The sequence below is a fragment of the Arachis hypogaea genome, chromosome 1, assembly GCF_003086295.3.
Source record: "Arachis hypogaea cultivar Tifrunner chromosome 1, arahy.Tifrunner.gnm2.J5K5, whole genome shotgun sequence".
NCBI classification, from domain to species: domain Eukaryota; kingdom Viridiplantae; phylum Streptophyta; class Magnoliopsida; order Fabales; family Fabaceae; genus Arachis; species Arachis hypogaea.
The window spans coordinates 22,041,505-22,063,706 of record NC_092036.1 but is presented as its reverse complement, the minus strand read 5'-3'; the positions used below and the strand labels follow the sequence as shown (position 1 = coordinate 22,063,706).

The 22,202-nt window shown below is 35.4% G+C and overlaps 1 protein-coding gene and 1 long non-coding RNA gene across 2 annotated transcripts; one reads left to right on the top strand and one right to left on the bottom strand.

The window, feature by feature from the left end:
• Nucleotides 1-493: 493 nt before the first annotated feature.
• On the bottom strand, nucleotides 494-3,854 carry LOC112800660 (uncharacterized). Its single transcript, XM_025843015.3, has 3 exons — nucleotides 2,993-3,854; nucleotides 2,172-2,359; nucleotides 494-1,699 (listed from the first exon to the last, which is right to left on the bottom strand). The coding sequence occupies exons 1-3, from the start codon at nucleotides 3,600-3,602 to the stop codon at nucleotides 944-946; spliced, it is 1,554 nt and encodes a 517-aa protein (XP_025698800.1). The 5' UTR covers nucleotides 3,603-3,854; the 3' UTR covers nucleotides 494-943.
• A 162-nt stretch (nucleotides 3,855-4,016) lies between these two features.
• Nucleotides 4,017-9,922, top strand: LOC112800654 (uncharacterized). The gene is made up of 3 exons (XR_003201457.3): nucleotides 4,017-4,465; nucleotides 5,498-5,584; nucleotides 9,252-9,922. It is a non-coding gene; the product is annotated as an uncharacterized lncRNA (long non-coding RNA).
• Nucleotides 9,923-22,202: the final 12,280 nt, after the last annotated feature.

The window sequence follows — 22,202 nt, the reverse complement described above, 5'->3', positions numbered from 1 at the left end:
AAGATATTGTACTTTTTTTCCTTCACTAAAGTTTTTTTCCAATGAATTTTTCTTTAGTAAGGTATTAATGAGACCATCCTAAATGGACATCCAAGGGAGAGTGTTGTGATAAGATCAAATTGAATGCCCATTAATATGGGTGGTTGATTTTTATTTTCAATACTGAATGAAGTTGAAAAACAAACTTCACACGCATATAAATAGAAAAACAATGTGAAAAATATTACACAACACCAATAAAACATTTCCTTCTCTCTTTTACTATAATATTCTTCACTTTATACAGTGCTAATAAATTCTCTCTTTTTTATCTTTCCGTAGTTTTAAACTACAATATTTATAATATTAGCAAATAGATAAACTACTTATATTATAATAAAATAAGAGCATATTTATATTTCTCTATTTTATATTTATTTCTCTTCCTTATTTATTTTACAACATCAACAATACTTTATTTTAGTACATATTGGCTTATTCACTCTCGAAAAAATAAATAAAAGTTGAAGGCATTTTATAACCTCAAATAACTTCGTCTTCCAATATCAATGCAAAGGAGTTATATGTGTAAAGAGCAGTAATAAACTAATAACCACACATAGAACAATGGCCGGTGGAAAGTAGCTTTTATTTACACAAATAAGCTTTCGAGAGGCTGATCACAGAATTGTAGAGACTAAATATATGCAGATATTCACAAAATAGAAGAGAATCAAATTATGTCACATGAATGCCATCAACATTAAGCCACTCACTAGGATCCTTGTTCTCATGATTTTAGAGCTCCAGCATCCTCGGAACATTCGTTTCCAGCAGCATTCTTCATAATTTATATATACTTATCGGAGTTGAGTGAACCACTTAAATGAATCCAGTCTCCAGTGCCTTTGTTAAAGAATCAGAATTTGATGCAAGTTTGTTTATAACTCATGGGAACGTAACCTTAAACATCATCCTCCTCAAGGTCACTAAATGAGACATCATCGTCATTTGCAGCAGGGTTTGAAGTTCCAGTGAGACCAGCCATTTCAGGAGTATCATCCTCTTTCAACCAATCATCATCCTCATCCAACTCATCAGAAATTTTATTTACAGAACTAGATGATGATTGGTCTATAGAGGGTTTCACTGGAGCTTCTTTAACCATAGATTTCTTGGTATCCTGAACTTGAGTGCTTTGGACAAGATTATCCATCTTGACATCAGAAACAACCGCAGATGGGGCTGCTTCAACAACAGATGTCTGCAGAGGTTGGGATTCTTGTTGAACGCTGGTATGCACTGGCAGGTGCGTTTTGGTTTCTTTGAACTGAACAGTGCTATTCTGGGCAGGAGGATGTTTATCCATCTTGGCATCAAGCACAACAGATGGGGCTGCTTCAACAACAGATGTTTGCAGAGGATGTGATTCCTGTTGAAAACTGGTTGGCACAGACAGACCATGTTCTGCCTTTTCTGTGGGAACATTGCTAATTTGGACATGTTTATCCATCTCGACATCAAACATAACTGCAGATGGGGCTGCTTGAACAACAGACATGTGCTGAGGATTGGATTCCTGTTGAGCACTGGTTGGCACAAAAAGAAAGTGTTCAGCCTCTTCTGATGGAACACTGCTGCCGGCAGATAAGTTTTGCTCTTGCTTTTTCTTTTTCCTTTTGTCTAACACCTCAGTTAACATTGCTCTGGCTTCCATTATCTGCAGGTAGAATAAAATGGTGACAATGCAGGTTAGAAGATTATCTATTGACGCCAAAAGCAACTAGTTGAAAGTCAAATGTCACAAGCATAAAGAATTGTTCAATTACACCTTGCCTAAAAATAAAATAAAATATAATAAAATTGTTCAATTCCAACATTTTTCAGACCTGTGTAAAAATTTGGTGAAGGAAAATCACATTTGATATAACAGCATTTCGTGCAATTAGATCAGATTAGCATAGTGAGTAGTGACACAAGTTGATGCTACAATTCCAGAGATTCATATGCCAAGAGCCAAAGACTAAAAAAATAAAATTAATAGAATTGATACTTTTTACACATTCAAGAACGAGGCTATGAGACAATGCATCTGTACAGCTGTACTTACTAGGCTGTGGAAATTCCAAAGAAAATATAGAAAGAAAAAATGAAAGAGAAAGAAAACCAATTGCAAGCAAATTTTCACTCACTGGTGGGGTTGATAAAATGACAGCATCATTTTTGTCGAGTCTAGGGTGCAGGAGTACAAAGTATATCTTCCAAAAGCAACCATCGCTCATGTATCCAGGACAAAGTTCCATTCTTAGAGCAGCTAACCTTGGTGCCAACCGTTCAACAGCCAGAGCATGTTCTTGTTGGAAATCCGATAACTCAAAATCTATTAAACAAAATAAAAAACATAAATTAGTAAAAGGTCAAAGACAAAGAAATAATATTAGGGAAAATCATAAAGCAGCCTCTTAAGAGTTAAGACACAGAAGCTGTCTCTCTCACTACAAACTAGGAACCTGAGAGAACAAAATTAAAATTAGCCCGAGTAAATCACTTGAAAACATTCAAATTTTCATTTGATTTTGTACCAGAGTTGTGTACAAATCTAACATAGATTCCAATCATGATTTGCTGAACAATGCGCAAAAATATCATAATTTAGTATCGATGTCTTGTGTACTCATTCTGTGTGTTTCGTACACAAACAATACCTAAATATTATGAACTATATAGCACTTCTCGCAAATTAGTGACATTGCATAGATTCCAATCATGATTCTAAGTTGCCGTCTACACTGCATTGCAAAACAATTGCAACCCTAATTCATTTTCACAATTTAAAGCAACCACAATGTAAAATACAACCACTAAAAACAGTTTAAAACCTGATCCCAATACGTAACCCTAACCATGTACACCACTACACATGGAATTGAAATCACACACTTAAATCTTACTCGAATCGAAAAGTTGAGACTGAAAATAAAAATTATAAAATTATAAAAAGGGGGAAAAATACCATCAGATTCAGGATCATCGGGAAGAGGGAAATCGAGCCAAGTCTCGGGGTGCATGGCTATGCTCCTGGCGAATGAAACTACGTCTTCATTAAATCCAACGACGCCGTTTAGATTGTAGTCGCTGAGAGAGCGCTCCTCTTCAGAACCAAGCTGGAGAAAATTGGAGGCTATTTTGGTAATCTCAGACACGGCCTTGTTTTCAGAGAGCTTAGAGATTCCGCTCCTGAACCTTCCACTTATCTCGGCGAAATCGCTTCGGATTCCTGCAATTAGGTCCTCATCGGTAGCACGTTCGGGATCCGAGATCTGAGGTTCGGATTTTGGTTCGGGATCGGAGGGAGGGGCGAGGAAAGAAGCGACGCCCCATAATCGGCGCGAGATGGTTTGTTTGAGCTCGGAGAGGTCTTCTTTGACGCCCCGAGCAGTGGGAGTGGATGGTTCGGATTGTGAGTCGGGTTCTGGTTTGGTTGGGGATTTGGGGTCAACGGTGGCGGTTTCCGGATTGGGAGTGTGTTTATTGTGGTTTTGCTGTTGTGGTTGTTGATCATCGACGTCGTCGTCGTCGTCGTCGAGTCTGAGTGAGTTCGTGATTGATGATAGCCATGACATGGTTGATCCCCCGCCTTCGGTAGAACTAGGCAATAATTGTGCTGTTTCTGTTTCTTAAACAGGACAACAAAGAATGGGCTGCCACTTAACTTTTCACTCAACCAAATTAATTTACGAGATAAAAATAAGTACCAATTAGGCAATAACTTTTTAATCGCATTCATTCTATTAGATAAATATTAAAAGTTTTTTTTTCCAAATCTTAATAAACAGCTAACTATTTTTGATAATTAAATTTAATCAAATTGATTTAAATCTAACAAAAATCAATCTCCTTTATTATATATATAAAAAGAGAACAGTAAATAATTCTTTATTCGACAAGTGTCTAACCTATCTAAACGACACATAGCATAATAAAGAATAAGAGTATCAAAGTAAATATATATCTAAAATGATAAAACTTGGTCATTTAGCAACAATCTTTTTTATAAGCCACCGCATTTTAAACTTCAAAAACTTAAATCTCTCTCTATCGTTCTCTTTGCCTTGGTACCGAAATTTAGCACTGCCACCGAAATAAGCACAAAAACTTTGCTCACAATGCAAACAGAAAAATCGCCGTTAGAGACTTTTCATCTGTTTTCAAAAATCGAAACTCAATCCTTCGCAGTTACTTAACAAAGATGGTTGTCGTGGCTTATGGCCATCACCGGAGAAGAAATCAGCGATTGAGCTCATCATCGTCGAGCAGCAGAGATGAAGAATAACAATCCAAAAGTGATGATGGCTGTTGATGCAGCAGCGAGGCAGCGGCGAGTGGTGTTCATGCCAACAGTGAAGAAAGAGTAGCTAGAAGCAAGTTGATGGCACGGTGAAGAGAACGAGAACTCTGAAATCCTACCATCGACGGTGTTGCAGAGGTAATTTTTTTAAGTAAAAATTTATTTTATATTTTCTTAACACGATGTGATTCACCCTTATTCATGGATCTGGCTTTTACCACTGTTAGCTTTATGTAGTGTCTTTTAATTTTTTTTTAATTGATGCGCTCTTTCTAATGATAGAAGCTAAGGAGAACTAATAAGGAAAATTGGAATCGAACAGAGTAGATGTAAATGTTGAATGGTTTTAATTTGCTTTGATTTGGTGACTCAATGTTGCTGCATCTAGATTCGGATACCATGAATTAGACTTTGTAGTATTCTTTGTTTATTTAACAGAATGAATTCATGGAGGGTTTTATTTTTTTCTACTAAATGGAGCTGGAATTTTGAATAATTAATCATTAAATTCTACTACATATACAGTCTGCAACTAAACACTATGCCAATCCGAAGACATGCTTCTTTCATGTTCTCTTCAAGGTTTGGTTTATCTGATTATGATCTCTTTTCATATCCTCCATTAAGACTATGAGCCATATTTATTTTCTAAATTCTTCAATAGTATATTTTGTTAAAAAATATTTCGGCAGCCATATTTGTATTTTTTAAGATACTTACATAAACAGGGTACTTATTGTTGTTATAATTCAACAGCGCATAAAAGGATTTTATTCAAATGAAGAGTGGCCAAACTATTGAAATGCTTCTGAAATTTGTGAACCATATCAGTGTATACAGTAACAATTTGTACGTTGTCTCATACAATAACGAACGATACGATTTGTACGTTATTCACTGAGGTGGTTTTTGAGTTTTCTTTGCCATTTTAGTACACTTTTTTACTTTTTGCAAGAATCTTCGTCTATTGGAAACATACCAATAGTATTTTTTGGGCATGATCTTCAACTTCCTGCACATGGTAACAGAAATTTAGAAAACAGGAATAAAGTCACAAGGAACTATATTCATATTTTTAAGATTGTTTTAGAAATATATTGACATGTTACCAATGAGATATTTACTTGATCTACTGGGTACTTATTTGATCGATTTTACAATATTGTGCAGGTATTTGGAGATGATTTTTTTATGTCTAATACAAAACACATTAAGAGAGCAGTACTAGAGTGTGCGTGTAACTCTCTTCTTCTTAAGGTAAGTCATTCTAATTTAAGTGGACTTTGAAGAGATTTTTTTGTTGGATGACAAACATTAATATTTAACTAAGTTTATATTTTTGTTATATTGTTTAACTAATTATGTTCTTCTTTCTCTGGCCATTGTAGATGCATTTTTCAATAAATGTTTCATAAATTGATGCTAATGACCAACAGGGAAAGTAACTAAATATTATTATTAATTATATAGTTCTTATTTTTTTAAAATTTAGATGGTTAGTGATTTTATTAATTCACACCTTATCATGTGAAACCAGCAAATTTGTAGAAGTTTAGCATGGTGGATTATCAAATTTTATGTCTTATTGGCTTATTCTTGGTTATTTTGAATGGTATATGAGCACATCTATAAAAGTGTAAATTGTAAAAGAAACTATAGAACACGTATTGCTAACATTAGGAACAATATTTTAAATAATTTATTGTGAATTAAATTGATCTCTTATCTTAAAGCATGCTATTGGTAAATTTTTTATATTAAAAAAAAAACTTTCTTTAATTCAAGAATTAAGTCACATGTGCAGTTATTCCACGTTAAATATTAATTTTTGCTTTGAGATATAGCATTTGGTTAGTCTTAAAATTTTTTTTCTTTTAATACTAAAAATAGAATATATACAAGAGTTATGTGTACACAAAAATAATATCTATTTTTTTTGTATGAACTGTAAAAGAAAATCAAAGTTCTTGCTTTATTCAATTATTTTATGGTACGTGGATAAAATTTATTTATTTAATTTAAAATTTAAAAATTAAAAAAAGAAGCAAATTAACTCGAATTAATTCATGTGCATATTTAAACTTTTCTGTTTCTTATTTCCATCTATTTTTCTTTCTCATAAATATCTTTATTTTTCTTTTCACTTTTTAGCCATTTTTCTTGCTAATCATTAAATAAACAATCTAACATTAAGTTCTTATTAATACAATTTATTTTCGATTTGTTTGCTTTATTTTTATTTGACCCGTTTTGGCCACTTCTAATAATTTATTTGGCTAATGAACAAAGAGTACTTTACCAACCAAAAAAAAAAACTTGCAACCACTCTACCAATAAAAATACAAATATTTTGGTACCAAAAAAATTATTTATTAATTCAAATTAAACTATGTATATACTGTTGAACATTTTGGTTTGGAACATTAAACTTGTATGGTTTCTTTGTTCTATTAAATTATTTTGGCATATGTTTTTTAAATGTGTATAAGTTATAATTTAAAAATCTATTTCTTATTATTTTATTTTTTGATGGTAATGCATTTGAGAAGGGTGTTTAATTAAGTTAATTTTAAGGGTAAAGTACTAAATTGGTCTCCTATGTTTGGGCGTAATTCTGTTTTGGTCCTTAAGGTTTAAAGTGTTCTATTTAAATCCAAAAAAGTTTCATTTAGTATCAATGTAGTCCCACCGTGAGGTCAAAGTTAAATAATTAAGAAAATGTCCTACATAACAGTAGTACAAGACAAGGTTGATAATTTGGAGAATACATTCAAGTCCTAGAGGTACAAAATCAACCGTGGATACATCAAAACATGTACTTGTCATTTTCCTTAGTTTTATAGAAAATATTTCATTTAAATTATAAGAAAAATGATAAATAAATATATTGATGCATCCACGGTTGATTTTGTGTCTTTAGAGCTTGTACTTATTCTCTAGGTTATCGATCTTATTCTTGTACTGCTGTTTTGTAGGATATTTCCTTAATTATTTAACTTTGAGCTCACGGTGGGACTAAATTGAAGGTAATTGAAACTTTTTTGGATTCAAATAGAACACTTTAAATCTTAAGGATCAGAACAGGATTATGCTTAAACGTAAGGGACCAATTTAGTACTTTATCCTAATTTTAAATATTGAAGTTCTTTGTTCTATTTTCTCAAAAATTGATTATATATATAAGAGATTTTTTTCGTTTTATCTCTAAAACCATAACAGAATAGAATAAGAAAGAAGAGAATCAGGCAAGCATGTATTTAATTTGCTTTTTTGTGTAATGAAATTTACATCTAGTCTCCACCATAACTATAATAAAATTCACTATAATCAAACTGATTACATACACCGCTACTAATAAATTACAACCTAATTTATCTAGTATCTACCATTAAACTTCTAACCCAAGCTTAGTAACCACCAAGTACTATCCCAATATGACAAAGGAGAACCTAACTTAGTTCAACAGCCACCAAGTGCTATTCCAACTTGGTAAGGAGAACTAATCTTAGTTCAACAATAACTAAATATACAGAAAATTTCTTTTAGTTTTTTCAATATGTTTCTCTTACCTCTTTTTTTTCATGGCTTTTTTTTTTCATTTTTGACCTCACTATGATTTGTCTTTTTCTCAATTATAGAAAGATAAATATCAGATAGCCATAACAATGAAATCTAAAATGAAGCACAAAGATAAAGAAAAATATTTTAGACTCTAGTGAATGAGATGATGCTTAAGTGTCACTCTATTTTTCTTGTCTTCAAATATTGTTGTGAGGCCAGCTATATAGTGTGAACCTTGTTCTTCAAATTGCTTCATTACTTCTTCATTTTTCTTGCTAATTCTACCTGTTGCTTCTTCTTTTTTTGGCATGCATTATTTTTTTTCGTTTTGCTCTACTACTTATGTTGTATGTGTTGCTACCTTTTTCGACATGCATTACTTTTTTATTTTGCTCCACTTTCTTCTACTATCCTTGAAGTTGCAATGCAATCCATTTTGCTTCTGATGTCTTTGTTGTGTCGTTGGTGTTCTAGTGTCTTTGTTGTCTTTCATTCATCATAATGTTGCCAAATGTCCCATTTTATTTTACTTCTTTGATCATACCATGAAATGCTGAACTTTTTTGGTTGGCCTCATGAGTCTGATTTGTACTTATTATTTTTCATTTGGCTGAGGCTTAGCTTTGAGTCATGTGAAGTGTTTTTCCGATTCTCCATGATATGAGCTAAAATTAATGTATTGGGCCTGCAATACTCATAAACACACATTAAATCAAATTGGACTTTTAACCTAATATAATGTTTGGCATCATATTAATATATCAAAATTAATTCTAACTAGGAATATTGTTAAATTTATAAAATGTGACATGCATAGTCTCCTCAACAGTCTTAGAGTTCTTGTTATAAACTCTATTAGCCTTGTTATTAGTGGAATAACAAGACAAAATGCCTTCGTGTAGTTTTGGATCAAAATTTTTTAAATCTTTTTTTATGTTTATTATAAAACACTTGCATCCAAACACATGAAAATATTTAATTTTGGGAGAAAGTCCTTTCCAAAGTTCATAAGATGTCTTTTTCAAAAACTTTCTTATGATTGTTCTATTTAAAATGTTGTAACAAGCTGTATTTACAGCTTCAACCCATAAGAACTTTGGAACTTCATATTCACACAACATAGCTCTAGCTATTTCTTGTAAATTTCTATTTCTCCTTTTCACAACACCATTTTTGCTGTGAAGTTCTAGAACAAGAGAAGTTGTGTAATATGTCTTGTTCATTGATGAGCGGATAATTTATACGCTTTTTGGCATTGTTTTTAGTATGTTTTATTAGTTTTTATTATATTTTTATTAGTTTTTAGTTAAAATTCACTTTTCTGGACTTTACTATGAGTTTGTGTGTTTTTCTGTGATTTCAGGTATTTTCTGGCTGAAATTGAGGGACCTGAGCAAAAATCTGATTCAGAGGCTGAAAAGGACTGCAGATGCTGTTGGATTCTGACCTCTCTGCACTCGAAGTAACTTTTCTGGAGCTACAAAAGCCCAATTGGCGCGCTCTTAATTGCGTTGGAAAGTAGACATCCTGGGCTTTCCAGCAATATATAATAGTTCATACTTTGTCCGAGATTTGATGGCCCAAAAAAGCATTTCAAGTCAGCTCAAGAATTTTGGCGTAAAACGCCGGAACTGGCACAAGAATGGGAGTTAAACGCCCAAACTGGCACAAAAGCTGGCGTTTAACTCCAAGAAAAGTCTCTACACGAAAATGCTTCAATGCTCAACCCAAGCACACACCAAGTGGGCCCGAAAGTGGATTTTAATGTCATTTACTCATCTTTGTAAACCCTAAGCTACTAGTTCTCTACAAATAGGACCTTTTACTATTGTATTTTCATCTTTTGATCACTTTAGATCTTAGGATCATCTTTGGACGTCTAGTTCTTAGATTATGGGAGGCTGGTCATTCGGCCATGCCTAGACCTTGTTCTTATGTATTTTCACCGGTGGATTTTTTACATACCATAGATTAAGGTGTGGAGCTCTGCTGTACCTCGAGTATTAATGCAATTACTATTGTTCTTCTATTCAATTCAGCTTATTCTTGTTCTAAGATATCACTTGTTCCTCAACTTGATGAATGTGATGATCCGTGACAATCATCATCATTCTCACCTATGAACGTGTGCCTGACAACCACCTCCGTTCTACCTTAGACTGAGTGGATATCTCTTAGATTCCTTAATCAGAATCTTCGTGGTATAAGCTAGAATTGATGGTGGCATTCAAGAGAATCCGGAAGGTCTAAACCTTGTCTGTGGTATTTTGAGTAGGATTCGAGGATTGAATTACCGTGACGAGCTTCAAACTCCTGAAAGCTGGGCGTTAGTGACAGATGCAAAAGAATCACTGGATTCTATTCCAACCTGATTGAGAACCGACAGATGATTAGCCGTGCTGTGACAGAGCGCGTTGAACATTTTCACTGAGAGGACGGGACTGTAGCCATTGACAACGGTGATGCCCAACATACAGCTTGCCATGGAAAGGAGTAAGAAGGATTGGATGAAGACAGTAGGAAAGCAGAGAGACGAAAGGGACAAAGCATCTCCATACACTTATCTGAAATTCTCACCAATGAATTACATAAGTATCTCTATCTTTACTTTATGTTTTATTTATCTTTTAATCATTAATCCTCCATAACCATTTGAATCCGCCTGACTGAGATTTACAAGACGACCATAGCTTGCTTCTTACCAACAATCTCCGTGGGATCGACCCTTACTCGCGTAAGGTTTATTACTTGGACGACCCAGTGCACTTGCTGGTTAGTTGTGCGAAGTTGTGATAAAAAGTTGAGATTGCAATTGAGCGTACCATGTTGATGGTGCTGCTGCCGTGGAATTAAATGTCCTAACTACAATTTCGCATTTTTCCCTGCAATAACAGTGCCAAGTTTTGATCCGGCAACAACACCAAGTTTTTGGCGCCGTTGCCGGGGATTGTTTGAGTTTGGACAACTGACGGTTCATCTTGTTGCTTAGATTATGTATTTTTCTTCAGAATTTTTAAGAATGAATTCTAGAGTTTCAAGGTGATGTTTTTACCATCACCAAAGTTGATTGATTTTCATCAATTTAGCTCTTGAATGTAATGTCCTGCTGAAGCTTGGCTAGGCATGTCTAATCTTTTTAGACTAAAGCTTTAGACTAACATTGCATGATTCCTGGAATTCTTATTAAAAATTTTGAATCTCTTTATTTTCTTTTCCATATAATTTTCGAAAAATTCAAAAAAATTATAAAATCTTAAAATAAAAAATATTTTTATGTTTCTTGTTTGAGTCTAGTGTCTCATTTTAAGTTTGGTATCAATTGCATGTTTCTGTTCTTCTTGCATTTTTCGAATTCATTCACGTGTCTTCAATGATCTTCAAGTTGTTCTTGATGATTTACTTGCTCTGATCTTTAAATTCTCTTGTTTTGTGTGTTTTGTTGTTTCTCATATGCATTCTCAATTTGTTAGTGTCAGTAGTATACAAACGTCTAAGTTTGGTGTCTTGCATGCATTGTTTATTTGATTTTAGTTGCATTTTGATTATTTCTCATTATTAAAAATCCAAAAAAATTTTAAAAAGTGTGTCTTTTCTAGTCAATAATACAGAGAATTGAAGATTCAGAACATACAGTAGAGGAATCACACAGAAAAAGCTGGGCGTTCAAAACACCCAGTGAAAAAGGAAAACTGGTGTTTAAACGCCAGCCAAGGCACCTGGCTGGGCGTTTAACGCCCAAAAAGGTAGCATTTTGGGCGTTAAACGCCAGAATGGATACCATTCTGGGCGTTTAACGCCAGGATGGCACAAGAGGGAATATTCTGTTTTTAATTCAATTTTTTTTCAAGTTTTCATAATTTTTCAAAATCAAATCTTTTTCAAATCATATCTTTTCAATCATATATTTTCAAACTTAATTTCTTTCCTTTTTCAAAAATACTTGCTAACAATTAATGATTTGATTCAACATTTCAAGTATGTTGCCTTTTCTGTTGAGAAAGGTTTAATATCTGAATCATATCTTTTAAATTTCTTGTTAGCCAAGTCATTAATTTTAAAAATCAAATCTTTTTAAATAGTTTTCAATCATATCTTTTTATTTCTAATTTCAAAATCTTTTTCAAATTTCACTTAATTTCTTTCCCAATCTTAGTTTTCGAAAATCAATTACCATTTTTCAAAATTTCTTTTAATTAATTCACTTTAATTTTCAAAAATTTCTTTCCCTCTTCTCACATCCTTCTATTTATGGACTAACACTCCTCCTCAATGCACAATTCGAACTCTATCTCTCTTGATAAGTTCGAATTCTTCTACCTTCTCCTTCTATTCTTCTTTTCCTCCGACACATCAAGGAATCTCTATACTGTGACATAGAGGATTCCATACTTTCTTGTTCTCTTCTCTTTCATATGAGCAGGAGTAAAGACAAAAGCATTCTTGTTGAGGCTGACCCTGAACCTGAAAGGACCTTGAAGTGAAAGCTAAGAGAAGCTAAAGCACATTTCTCTGTAGAGGACCTAACAGAAATCTTCAAAGAAGAAGACATGGCAGCCGAAAACAACAACAATGCAAACAATGCAAGGAAGGTGCTGGGTGACTTTACTGCACCTACTCCTGACTTCTATAGGAGAAGCATCTCCATCCCTGCCATTAGAGCAAACAACTTTGAGCTTAAGCCTCAATTAGTTTCTCTAATGCAACACAATTTCAAGTTCCATGGACTTCCATTGGAAGATCCTCATCAGTTTTTAGCTGAATTCTTGCAAATCTGTGACATTGTCAAGACCAATGGGGTTGACCCTGAGGTCTACAGACTTATGCTATTCCTTTTTGCTGTAAGAGATAGAGCTAGGTTATGGTTGGACTTACAACCTAAAGAAAGCCTGAACTCTTGGGAAAAGTTAGTCAATGCCTTCTTAGCAAAGTTTTTTCCTCCTCAAAAATTGAGTAAGCTTAGAGTGGAAGTCCAAACCTTCAGACAGAAGGAAGGTGAATCCCTCTATGAAGCTTGGGAAAGATACAAACAATTGATCAGAATGTGTTCTTCTGACATGCTTTCTGAATGGAGCATCATAGGTATCTTCTATGATGGTCTGTCTGAACTGTCCAAGATATCATTGGACAGCTCTGTTGAAAGATCTCTTCATCTGAAGAAGACGCCTGCAGAAGCTCAAGAACTCATTGAAATGGTTGCAAATAACCAATTCATGTACACTTCTGAAAGGAATCCTGTGAACAATGGGACGAATCAGAAGAAAGGAGTTGTTGAGATTGATACTCTTAATACCATATTGGCTTAGAACAAAATATTGACTCAGTAAGTCAATATGATTTCTCAAAGTCTGTATGGAATGCAAGCTGCACCAGGCAGTACTAAGGACGCTTCATCCGAAGAAGAAGCTTATGATCCTGAGAACCCTTCAATGGAAGAGGAAAATTACATGGGAGAACCCTATGGAAACACCTATAATCCTTCATAGAGAAATCATCCAAATCTCTCATGGAAGGATCAATAGAGACCTCAACATGGTTTCAACAACAATAATAGTGGAAGAAACAGGTTTGGCAATGGCAAGCCTTTTCCATCATCTTCTCAAAAACAGACAGAGAATTCTAAGCAGAGCCACTCTGACTTAGCAACTATGGTCTCTGATCTATTCAAAACCACTCAAAGTTTCATGACTGAAATAAGGTCCTCCATTAGAAACTTGGAGGCACAAGTGGGTCAGCTGAGTAAGAAAGTTACTGAACTCCCTCCTAGTACTCTTCCAAGCAATACAGAAGAAAATCCAAAAGGAGAGTGTAAAGCCATCAACATGGCCGAATTTGGAGAGGAGAAAGAGGCAGTGAGCGCCACTGAGGAAGACCTCAATGGACATCCACTGGCCTCCAATGAGTTCCCTAATGAGAAACCATGGGAATCTGAGGCTCACACTGAGACCATAGAGGTTCCATTGGATTTACTTCTGTGATTCATGAGCTCTGATGAGTATTCTTCCTCTGAAGAGGACGAAAATGTCACTGAAGAGCAAGTTGCTAAGTACCTTGGAGCAATCATGAAGCTAAATGACAAGTTATTTGGTAATGAGACTTGGGAGGATGAACCTCCTTTGCTCACCAAAGAACTGGATGACTTGACTAGGCAGAGATTACATCAAAAGAGACAGGATCCTGGGAAGTTCTCAATACCTTGTACCATAGGCACCATGACCTTTAAGAAGGCTCTGTGTGACCTAGGGTCAAGCATAAACCTCATGCCTCTCTCTGTAATGGAGAAGATAGGTATCTTTGAGGTACAAGCTGCAAGAATCTCACTAGAGATGGCAGACAATTCAAGAAAATAGGCTTATGGACTTGTAGAGGATATTCTGGTAAAGATTGAAGCCATTACATCCTTGCTGATTTCATAGTCCTAGAGACTGGGAAGTGCATGGATGAATCCATCATCCTTGGCAGACCCTTCCTAGCCACAACAAAGGCTGTGATTGATGTTGACAGAGGAGAATTGATCATTCAAGTGAATGAAGAATCTTTTATGTTTAAAGTTCAAGGATATCCCTCTGTAACCATGGAGAGGAAGCATGAAGAGCTTCTCTCAAAACAGAGTCAAACAGATCCCCCACAGTCAAACTCTAAGTTTGGTGTTGGGAGGCCACAACCAAATTCTAAGTTTGGTGTTGAACCCCACATTCAAACTCTAAGTTTGGTGTTTGGAGGTTCCAACATTGCTCTGAGTATCTGTAAGGCTCCATGAGAGCCCACTGTCAAGCTACTGACATTAAAAAAGCGCTTGTTGGGAGGCAACCCAATGTTGTATTTATCTATTTTTCATTGTTATTTTATGTTTTCTATAGGTTTATGATCATGGGAAGTCACAAAATCAATTGAAAAAGCAAAAACAGAATGAAAAATAGAAAGAAAAATAGCACACCCTGGAGGAAAATTTGCTGGCGTTTAAACGCTAGTGAAGATAACAAAATGGGCGTTTAACGCCCAGTCTGGCACCATTCTGGGCGTTTAACGCCAGAAAGGGGCACCAAACTGGCGTTTAACGCCAGGAATGGGCAAGAAGCTGGCGTTAAACGCCAGAAATGGGCACCAGCCCGGCGTTTAACGCCAGGATTGGCAGAAGAAGCATTTTTGCTCGCCACTTGGTGCAGGGATGAATCATCCTCGACACCTCAGGATCTGTGGACCCCACAGGATCCCCACCTACCCCACCACTCTCTCTCTTCTTCACCCATTCACCAATCACCTCAACACCTCTTTCCCACAAACCCCTCACCTATCAAATCCCACCATTCTCTTCACCACTCACATCTATCCTTCATAAAACCCCACCTACCTCACCATTCAAATTCAAACCATTTTCCCTCCCAAACCCACCCATATTGGCCGAACCCTACCCCTCTTTCCACCCCTATATACACCCATCTTCACTCCTTCATTTTCACACAACCTACACACTACTTCTCCCCCTTGGCCGAAAAACAAAGCCATCTCCATCTCCTTTATTTCTTCTTCTTCTACTCTCTTCTTTCTTCTTTTGCTCGAGGACGAGCAAACCTTCTAAGTTTGGTGTGGTAAAAGCATTGCTTTTTGTTTTTCCATAACCATTTATGGCATCTAAGGCCGGAGAAACCTCTAGAAAGAGGAAAGAAAAGGCAAAAGCTTCCACCTCCGAGTCATGGGAGATGGAGAGATTCATCTCAAGGGTGCATCAAGACCACTTCCATGAAGTTGTGGCCATGAAGAAGGTGATCCCCGAGGTCCCTTTCAAACTTAAAAAGAGTGAATATCCGGAGATCCGACATAAGATCCGAAGAAGAGGTTGGAAAGTTCTTACCAATCCCATTCAACAAGTCGGAATCTTAATGGTTCAAGAGTTCTATGCCAATGCATGGATCACCAAGAACCATGATCAAAGTGTGAACCCGGATCCAAAGAATTGGCTTACAATGGTTCGGAGGAAATGCTTAGATTTTAGTCCGAAAAATGTAAGGTTGGCATTCAACTTGCCCATGATGCAAGGAGATGAACACCCCTACACTAGAAGGGTCAACTTTGATCAAAGGTTGGACCAAGTCCTCATAGACATTTGTGAAGAGGGCGCTCAATAGAAGAGAGATTCAAGAGGGAAGCCGTTTCAACTGAGAAGGAATGACCTCAACCCTGTGGCTAAGGGATGGTTGGAGTTTATCCAACACTCAATCATTCCCACTAGCAACCGGTCCGAAGTTACTATAGACCGAGCTATCATGATTCATAACATCATGATTGGAGAGGAAGTAGAAGTTCATGAGGTTATATCCCAAGAACTTTATAAGGTGGCGGACAAGTCCTCTACCTTGGTAAGGTTAGCCTTCCCTCATCTCATTTGTCACCTCTGTAATTCAGTTGGAGTTAACATAGAGGGAGACATCCTCATTGATGAGGACAAGCCCATTACTAAGAAAAGGATGGAGCAAACAAGAGATCCCACTCATCATGAAATCCCTGAGATGCCTCAAGGGATGCATTTTCCTCCACAAAACTATTGGGATCAAATCAACACCTCCCTAGGAGAATTGAGTTCCAACATGGGACAACTAAGGGTGGAGTACCAAGAACATTCCATTATCCTCCATGAAATTAGAGAAGATCAAAGAATCATGAGAGAGGAGCAACAAAGGCAAGGAAGAGACATTGAGGAGCTCAAGCACTCCATAAGATCTTCAAGAGGAAGAACAAGCCGCCATCACTAAGGTGGACCCGTTCTTTAATCTCCTTATTCTTTATTTCTCTGTTTTTCGAATTTTTTATGCTTATGTCTATCTATGTTTGTGTCTTATGATCATTAGTGTCTTAGTGTCTATGCCTTAAAGTTATGAATGTCCTATGAATCCATCACCTTTCTTAAATGAAAAATGTTCTTAATTGAAAAAGAGAAGAATTGCATGAATTTTGAATTTTATAACAGATTAATTATTTTGATGTGGTGGCAATACTTTTGGTTTCTGAATGTATGCTTGAACAGTGCATATGTCTTTTGAATTTGTTGATTCATGAATGTTGGCTCTTAAAAGAATGATGAAAAAGGAGACATGTTACTGAGGATCTGAAAAACCATAAGAATGATTCTTGAAGTAAGAAAAAGCAGTGAATACAAAAAAAAAAAGAGAAAGAGAGGAAAAAGAAAAAGAAAAAAATAAAGTCATGATCCAAGGCAAAAAGAGTGTGCTTAAGAACCCTGGACACCTCTAATTGGTGACTCTAGCAAAGCTGAGTCATAATCTGAAAAGGTTCACCCAGTTATGTGTCTGTGGCATGCATGTATCCGGTGGTAATACTGGAAGACAGAGTGCTTTGGGCCACGGCCAAGACTCATAAAGTAGCTGTGTTCAAAGAATCATCATACTTAACTAGGAGAATCAATAACACTATCTGGATTCTGAGTTCCTATAGAAGCCAATCATTCTGAATTTCAAGGGATAGAGTGAGATGCCAAAACTGTTCAATGGCAAAAAGCTACAAGCCCCGCTCATCTAATTAATACTGATCTTCATAGATGTTTTTGGAATTCATTGCATATTCTCTTCTTTTTATCTTATTTGATTTTTAGTTGCTTGGGGACAAGCAACAATTTAAGTTTGGTGTTGTGATGAGCGGATAATTTATACGCTTTTTGGCATTGTTTCTAGTATGTTTTTAGTATTTTTTAGTTAGTTTTTATTATATTTTTATTAGTTTTTAGTTAAAATTCACTTTTCTGGACTTTACTATGAGTTTGTGTATTTTTCTGTGATTTCAGGTATTTTCTGGCTGAAATTGAGGGACCTGAGCAAAAATATGATTCAGAGGCTGAAAAGGACTGCAGATGCTGCTGGATTCTGACCTCCTTGCAGTCAAAGTAGATTTTCTGGAGCTACAGAAGCCCAATTGGCGCGTTCTCAATTGTGTTGGAAATTCGACATCCTGAGCTTTCCAGCAATATATAATAGTCCATACTTTGCCCGAGATTTGATGGCCAAAACAGGCGTTCCAAGTCAGCTTAAGAATTCTGGCGTAAAACGCCGGAACTGGCACAAGAATGGGAGTTAAACGCCCAAACTGGCACAAAAGCTGGCGTTTAACTCCAAGAAAAGTCTCTACACGAAAATGCTTCAATGCTCAGCCCAGGCACACACCAAGTGGGCCTGGAAGTGAATTTTTATGTCATTTACTCATCTTTGTAAACCCTAAGCTACTAGTTCTCTACAAATAGGACCTTTTACTATTGTATTTTCATCTTTTGATCACTTTAGATCTTAGGATCATCTTTGGACGTCTAGTTCTTAGATTATGGGAGGCTGGCCATTCGGCCATGCCTAGACCTTGTTCTTATGTATTTTCAACGGTGGAGTTTCTACACACCATAGATTAAGGTGTGGAGCTCTGCTGTACCTCGAGTATTAATGCAATTACTATTGTTCTTCTATTCAATTCAGCTTATTCTTTTTCTAAGATATCACTTGTTCCTCAACTTGATGAATGTGATGATCCGTGACACTCATCATCATTCTCACCTATGAACGTGTGCCTGACAACCACCTCCGTTCTACCTTAGACTGAGTGGATATCTCTTAGATTCCTTAATCAGAATCTTCGTGGTATAAGCTAGAATTGATGGCGGCATTCAAGAGAATCCGGAAGGTCTAAACCTTGTCTGTGGTATTCTGAGTAGGATTCGAGGATTGAATGACTGTGACGAGCTTCAAACTCCTGAAGGCTGGGCGTTAGTGACAGACGCAAAAAAATCACTGGATTCTATTCCAACCTGATTGAGAACCGACAGATGATTAGCCGTGCTGTGACAGAGCGCGTTGAACATTTTCACTGAGAGGACGGGACTGTAGCCATTGACAACGGTGATGCCCAACATACAGCTTGCCATGGAAAGGAGTAAGAAGGATTGGATGAAGACAGTAGGAAAGCAGAGAGACGAAAGGGACAAAGCATCTCCATACACTTATCTGAAATTCTCACCAATGAATTACATAAGTATCTCTATCTTTACTTTATGTTTTATTTATCTTTTAATCATTAATCCTCCATAACCATTTGAATCCGCCTGACTGAGATTTACAAGACGACCATAACTTGCTTCTTACCAACAATCTCCGTGGGATCGACCCTTACTCGCATAAGGTTTATTACTTGGACGACCCAGTGCACTTGCTGGTTAGTTGTGCGAAGTTGTGATAAAAAGTTGAGATTGCAATTGAGCGTACCATGTTGATGGCGCCATTGATGATCACAATTTTGTGCACCATTCATCATAAAAAGACTCAAAATATTGGTTTTTAAATTCCTTACCATGATCACTTCTAATCAAAATAATTTTCAATTCTTTTTCATTTTGAATCTTCTTGCTGAACTTTTCAAAAATAGAAAAAGCATCATGCTTATAAGCTAGGAAAAAAATCTAACCAAATCTAGAATAATCATCCACTATTACCATTCTATAATGTTTGACCCTAAGATTTTGAGCCCTAGTTAGTCCAAAGAGATCAAGATGTAACAATTCTAATGGCCATTCAGTTAAGGCAATTTCCTTAGATTTGAAAGAAGTTTTTCTTTGTTTACCCATTTGACAAGCATCACAAGTGATGTCTTTATCAAACTTAATGTTAGGAAGTCCTCTAACTAAGTTTCTTTTAACAAGTTTAGAGATTTGAAACAAACTAGTATATCCTAATCTCTTGTGCCACAACCATTTCTCATATTCTATTGATGAAAAACAAGTCACATTTTAAACCTTAAGATCATCTAGAGTAAAATCATAAACATTGTCACATCTTTTTGTAGCAAATAAAATAGCCCCTATTATTTTATCTATGACTCTTCAATCTACCTTCGTAAAAGTTACTGCATAATCAATACCACACAATTGACTTATGTTTAAGAGATTATGCTTTAACTCATCTATTAAGAAAATATTATCTATGCAAGTTAAGAAATATTTGTCAACATTACCAATGGCAATTATTTTACCTTACCATAAGTTTGATGAAGAAGGTAGACTTTTCGGTCATATGCCTTGAGCATCCACTATCAAGATACCACATGCATGTCTTTCTTCTTCTTGGATGTAAGACAAATCTGCATATTCTTCAACTAACCTTAGGTATCTAAATCTATTTGGATTCTCTTATGTGAAATTTTTTTGGTTGTCCAAGAGCATCATAATCATGAATAACTTTATATAATTTGTTATCACCAAAAGATTTCAGAAAAATGAAACATTGTTAAGGATATATGACCATCTCTATTACATTTATAGCAATGGTTTTTATTTGCTGAATTTTGAGACTTGTTGAAAATTTTGGACTTAAAATTCTTGGAAGAGGAAGCTTCAGATTTTTTAAATTTTTGTTTAAAAACAGGATTGTTTTCCACTTTAAATCTAATTCCAGATTTTTTAAAATTTGATCTTTGAAAAGCAAGTAATTTGTCAAGATTTTGTGAACCTTGAAAAAATTTTGCTAGATCCCCATTAAGGCTCTTAATTTTCTCATGTAATTTCTCATTTTTAGCAATTAGATCAATTGAGGCTGACACAGTATACTTGAGTTTAAATTTGTTTAATTAAGCTCCTATAGCATTATTTTCTTCTTTCAAAGAGTTTTCATTGCAAACTTCAATTGTCTTTAATTTTTTTTAATAAAAATTTATTTTTAGCTCTTAATGCCTCATTTTCTTTCTTGCACTTTGCATATTTATCAAACAACTTCTTTGAGTTTATAGTTAAATTTTTAATAACAATGTGCAATTCATCAATTGATAAATCAGAAAAATCTACTTCATCCATGTCCTTGAGATCAGCCATCAAATACATTTGAGCTTCTTGATTTTGAATTTTCTTCATCTTTAGAATCATTCTCCAAATCTTCTCAAGTTGCCATCATTACTTTCTTTTTGTCCTTTCTTGATTTATCATTTTTCTTCATTTGAGGACAATCGGATTTGAAGTGACCGAACTCCTTGCAATGGTGACAAATAAATTTGGATTAATCCTTTTTGAAATCTTTGGATGAAGTGTTTCTTTGTTTTTGTCTTTGTATCTCATTAATCTCCTCAATTTTCTTACAAAGAACACCATCTCATTGTCTGAAATGCTGTAATCGGATTCCTCTTCTTTGGCTATCATTCTTGACTTCAATGCTACACATGTTTTTTTGTCATCTCTATGTTGAGACATATGGATAGTTTCATAGGCAAGCAGCTTGCCTCTTAGCTCATCATAGATGATTTTTATCAAATCATTCCTCTCGAAGATGGTTGTGCCTTTCACTTTCCATTTCTTAGTGAGACTCCTCAAAATCTTCCTTACTGAAGTTTTTTCGGAATAGCTCTTTCCCATAGCGTCGAGATTATTGATGATTATTGAAAACCTCTCGAACATCTGATCAATGCATTTATCCTCCTTCATGAAGAACATCTCGTACTCATTCATCAGTATGTCTATTCTTATTTCTCTCACTTATTTTGTTCCTTCATGGGTGAGTTTCAGCCATATTTCGTTGGCAATTTTGCACCTTAAAACTTTTTTCTGAACTTTTCAAAATTGATAGCATAATGTATTAGATTGATTGTCTTGGCATTAAGTTTAACTTTTTTCTTCTCATTCTCTGTCCACTCGTCCTCCCTTGACACCACCCTCCATCAATATTTTGCTTTATTGGAATATCATATCCACTGACAATAATCTTTCAAATATTGTGGTCAATTGATTGCATGAAGATTCTCATTCTCTCTTTTCAGTATGAGTAGTTGCTACCACTTAAGTAGGGAGGTCTCTTGTTGGACTGACCTTCAATGAGAGTGTAAACCATAATATTTGCACCCTTGTTATTGGCCATGGATCTTTATTCCAAGCTGTGAAGCTTGACTCCTTGAGACTTGGCTCTTGATATCAATTGATGGTAATGTTAGAACTTGAGAAGGAGAGTTAAATCAAGTTAGTTTCAAATACTGAAGTTCTTTGTTCTGTTTTCGCAGAAGTTGATTACGCAGGAGATTTTTTTTGTTTTATCTTTAAAACCAAAACATAATAGAATAGGGAAGAAGAGAATTAGGCAAGCATGTATCGTTGTTCGATTTTCTTGTGCAATGAAATCTACATCTAGTCTCCACCATAACCATAGTAGAACTTTCACTATAATCAAACTATACCAATACTAATGAATTACAACCTAATTCATCTAGTATCTACCACTAAGCTTCTAACCTAAGCCTAGTAACTACCAAGTGCTATCCCAACTTGACAAAGAGAAACCTAACCTGGTTCAAC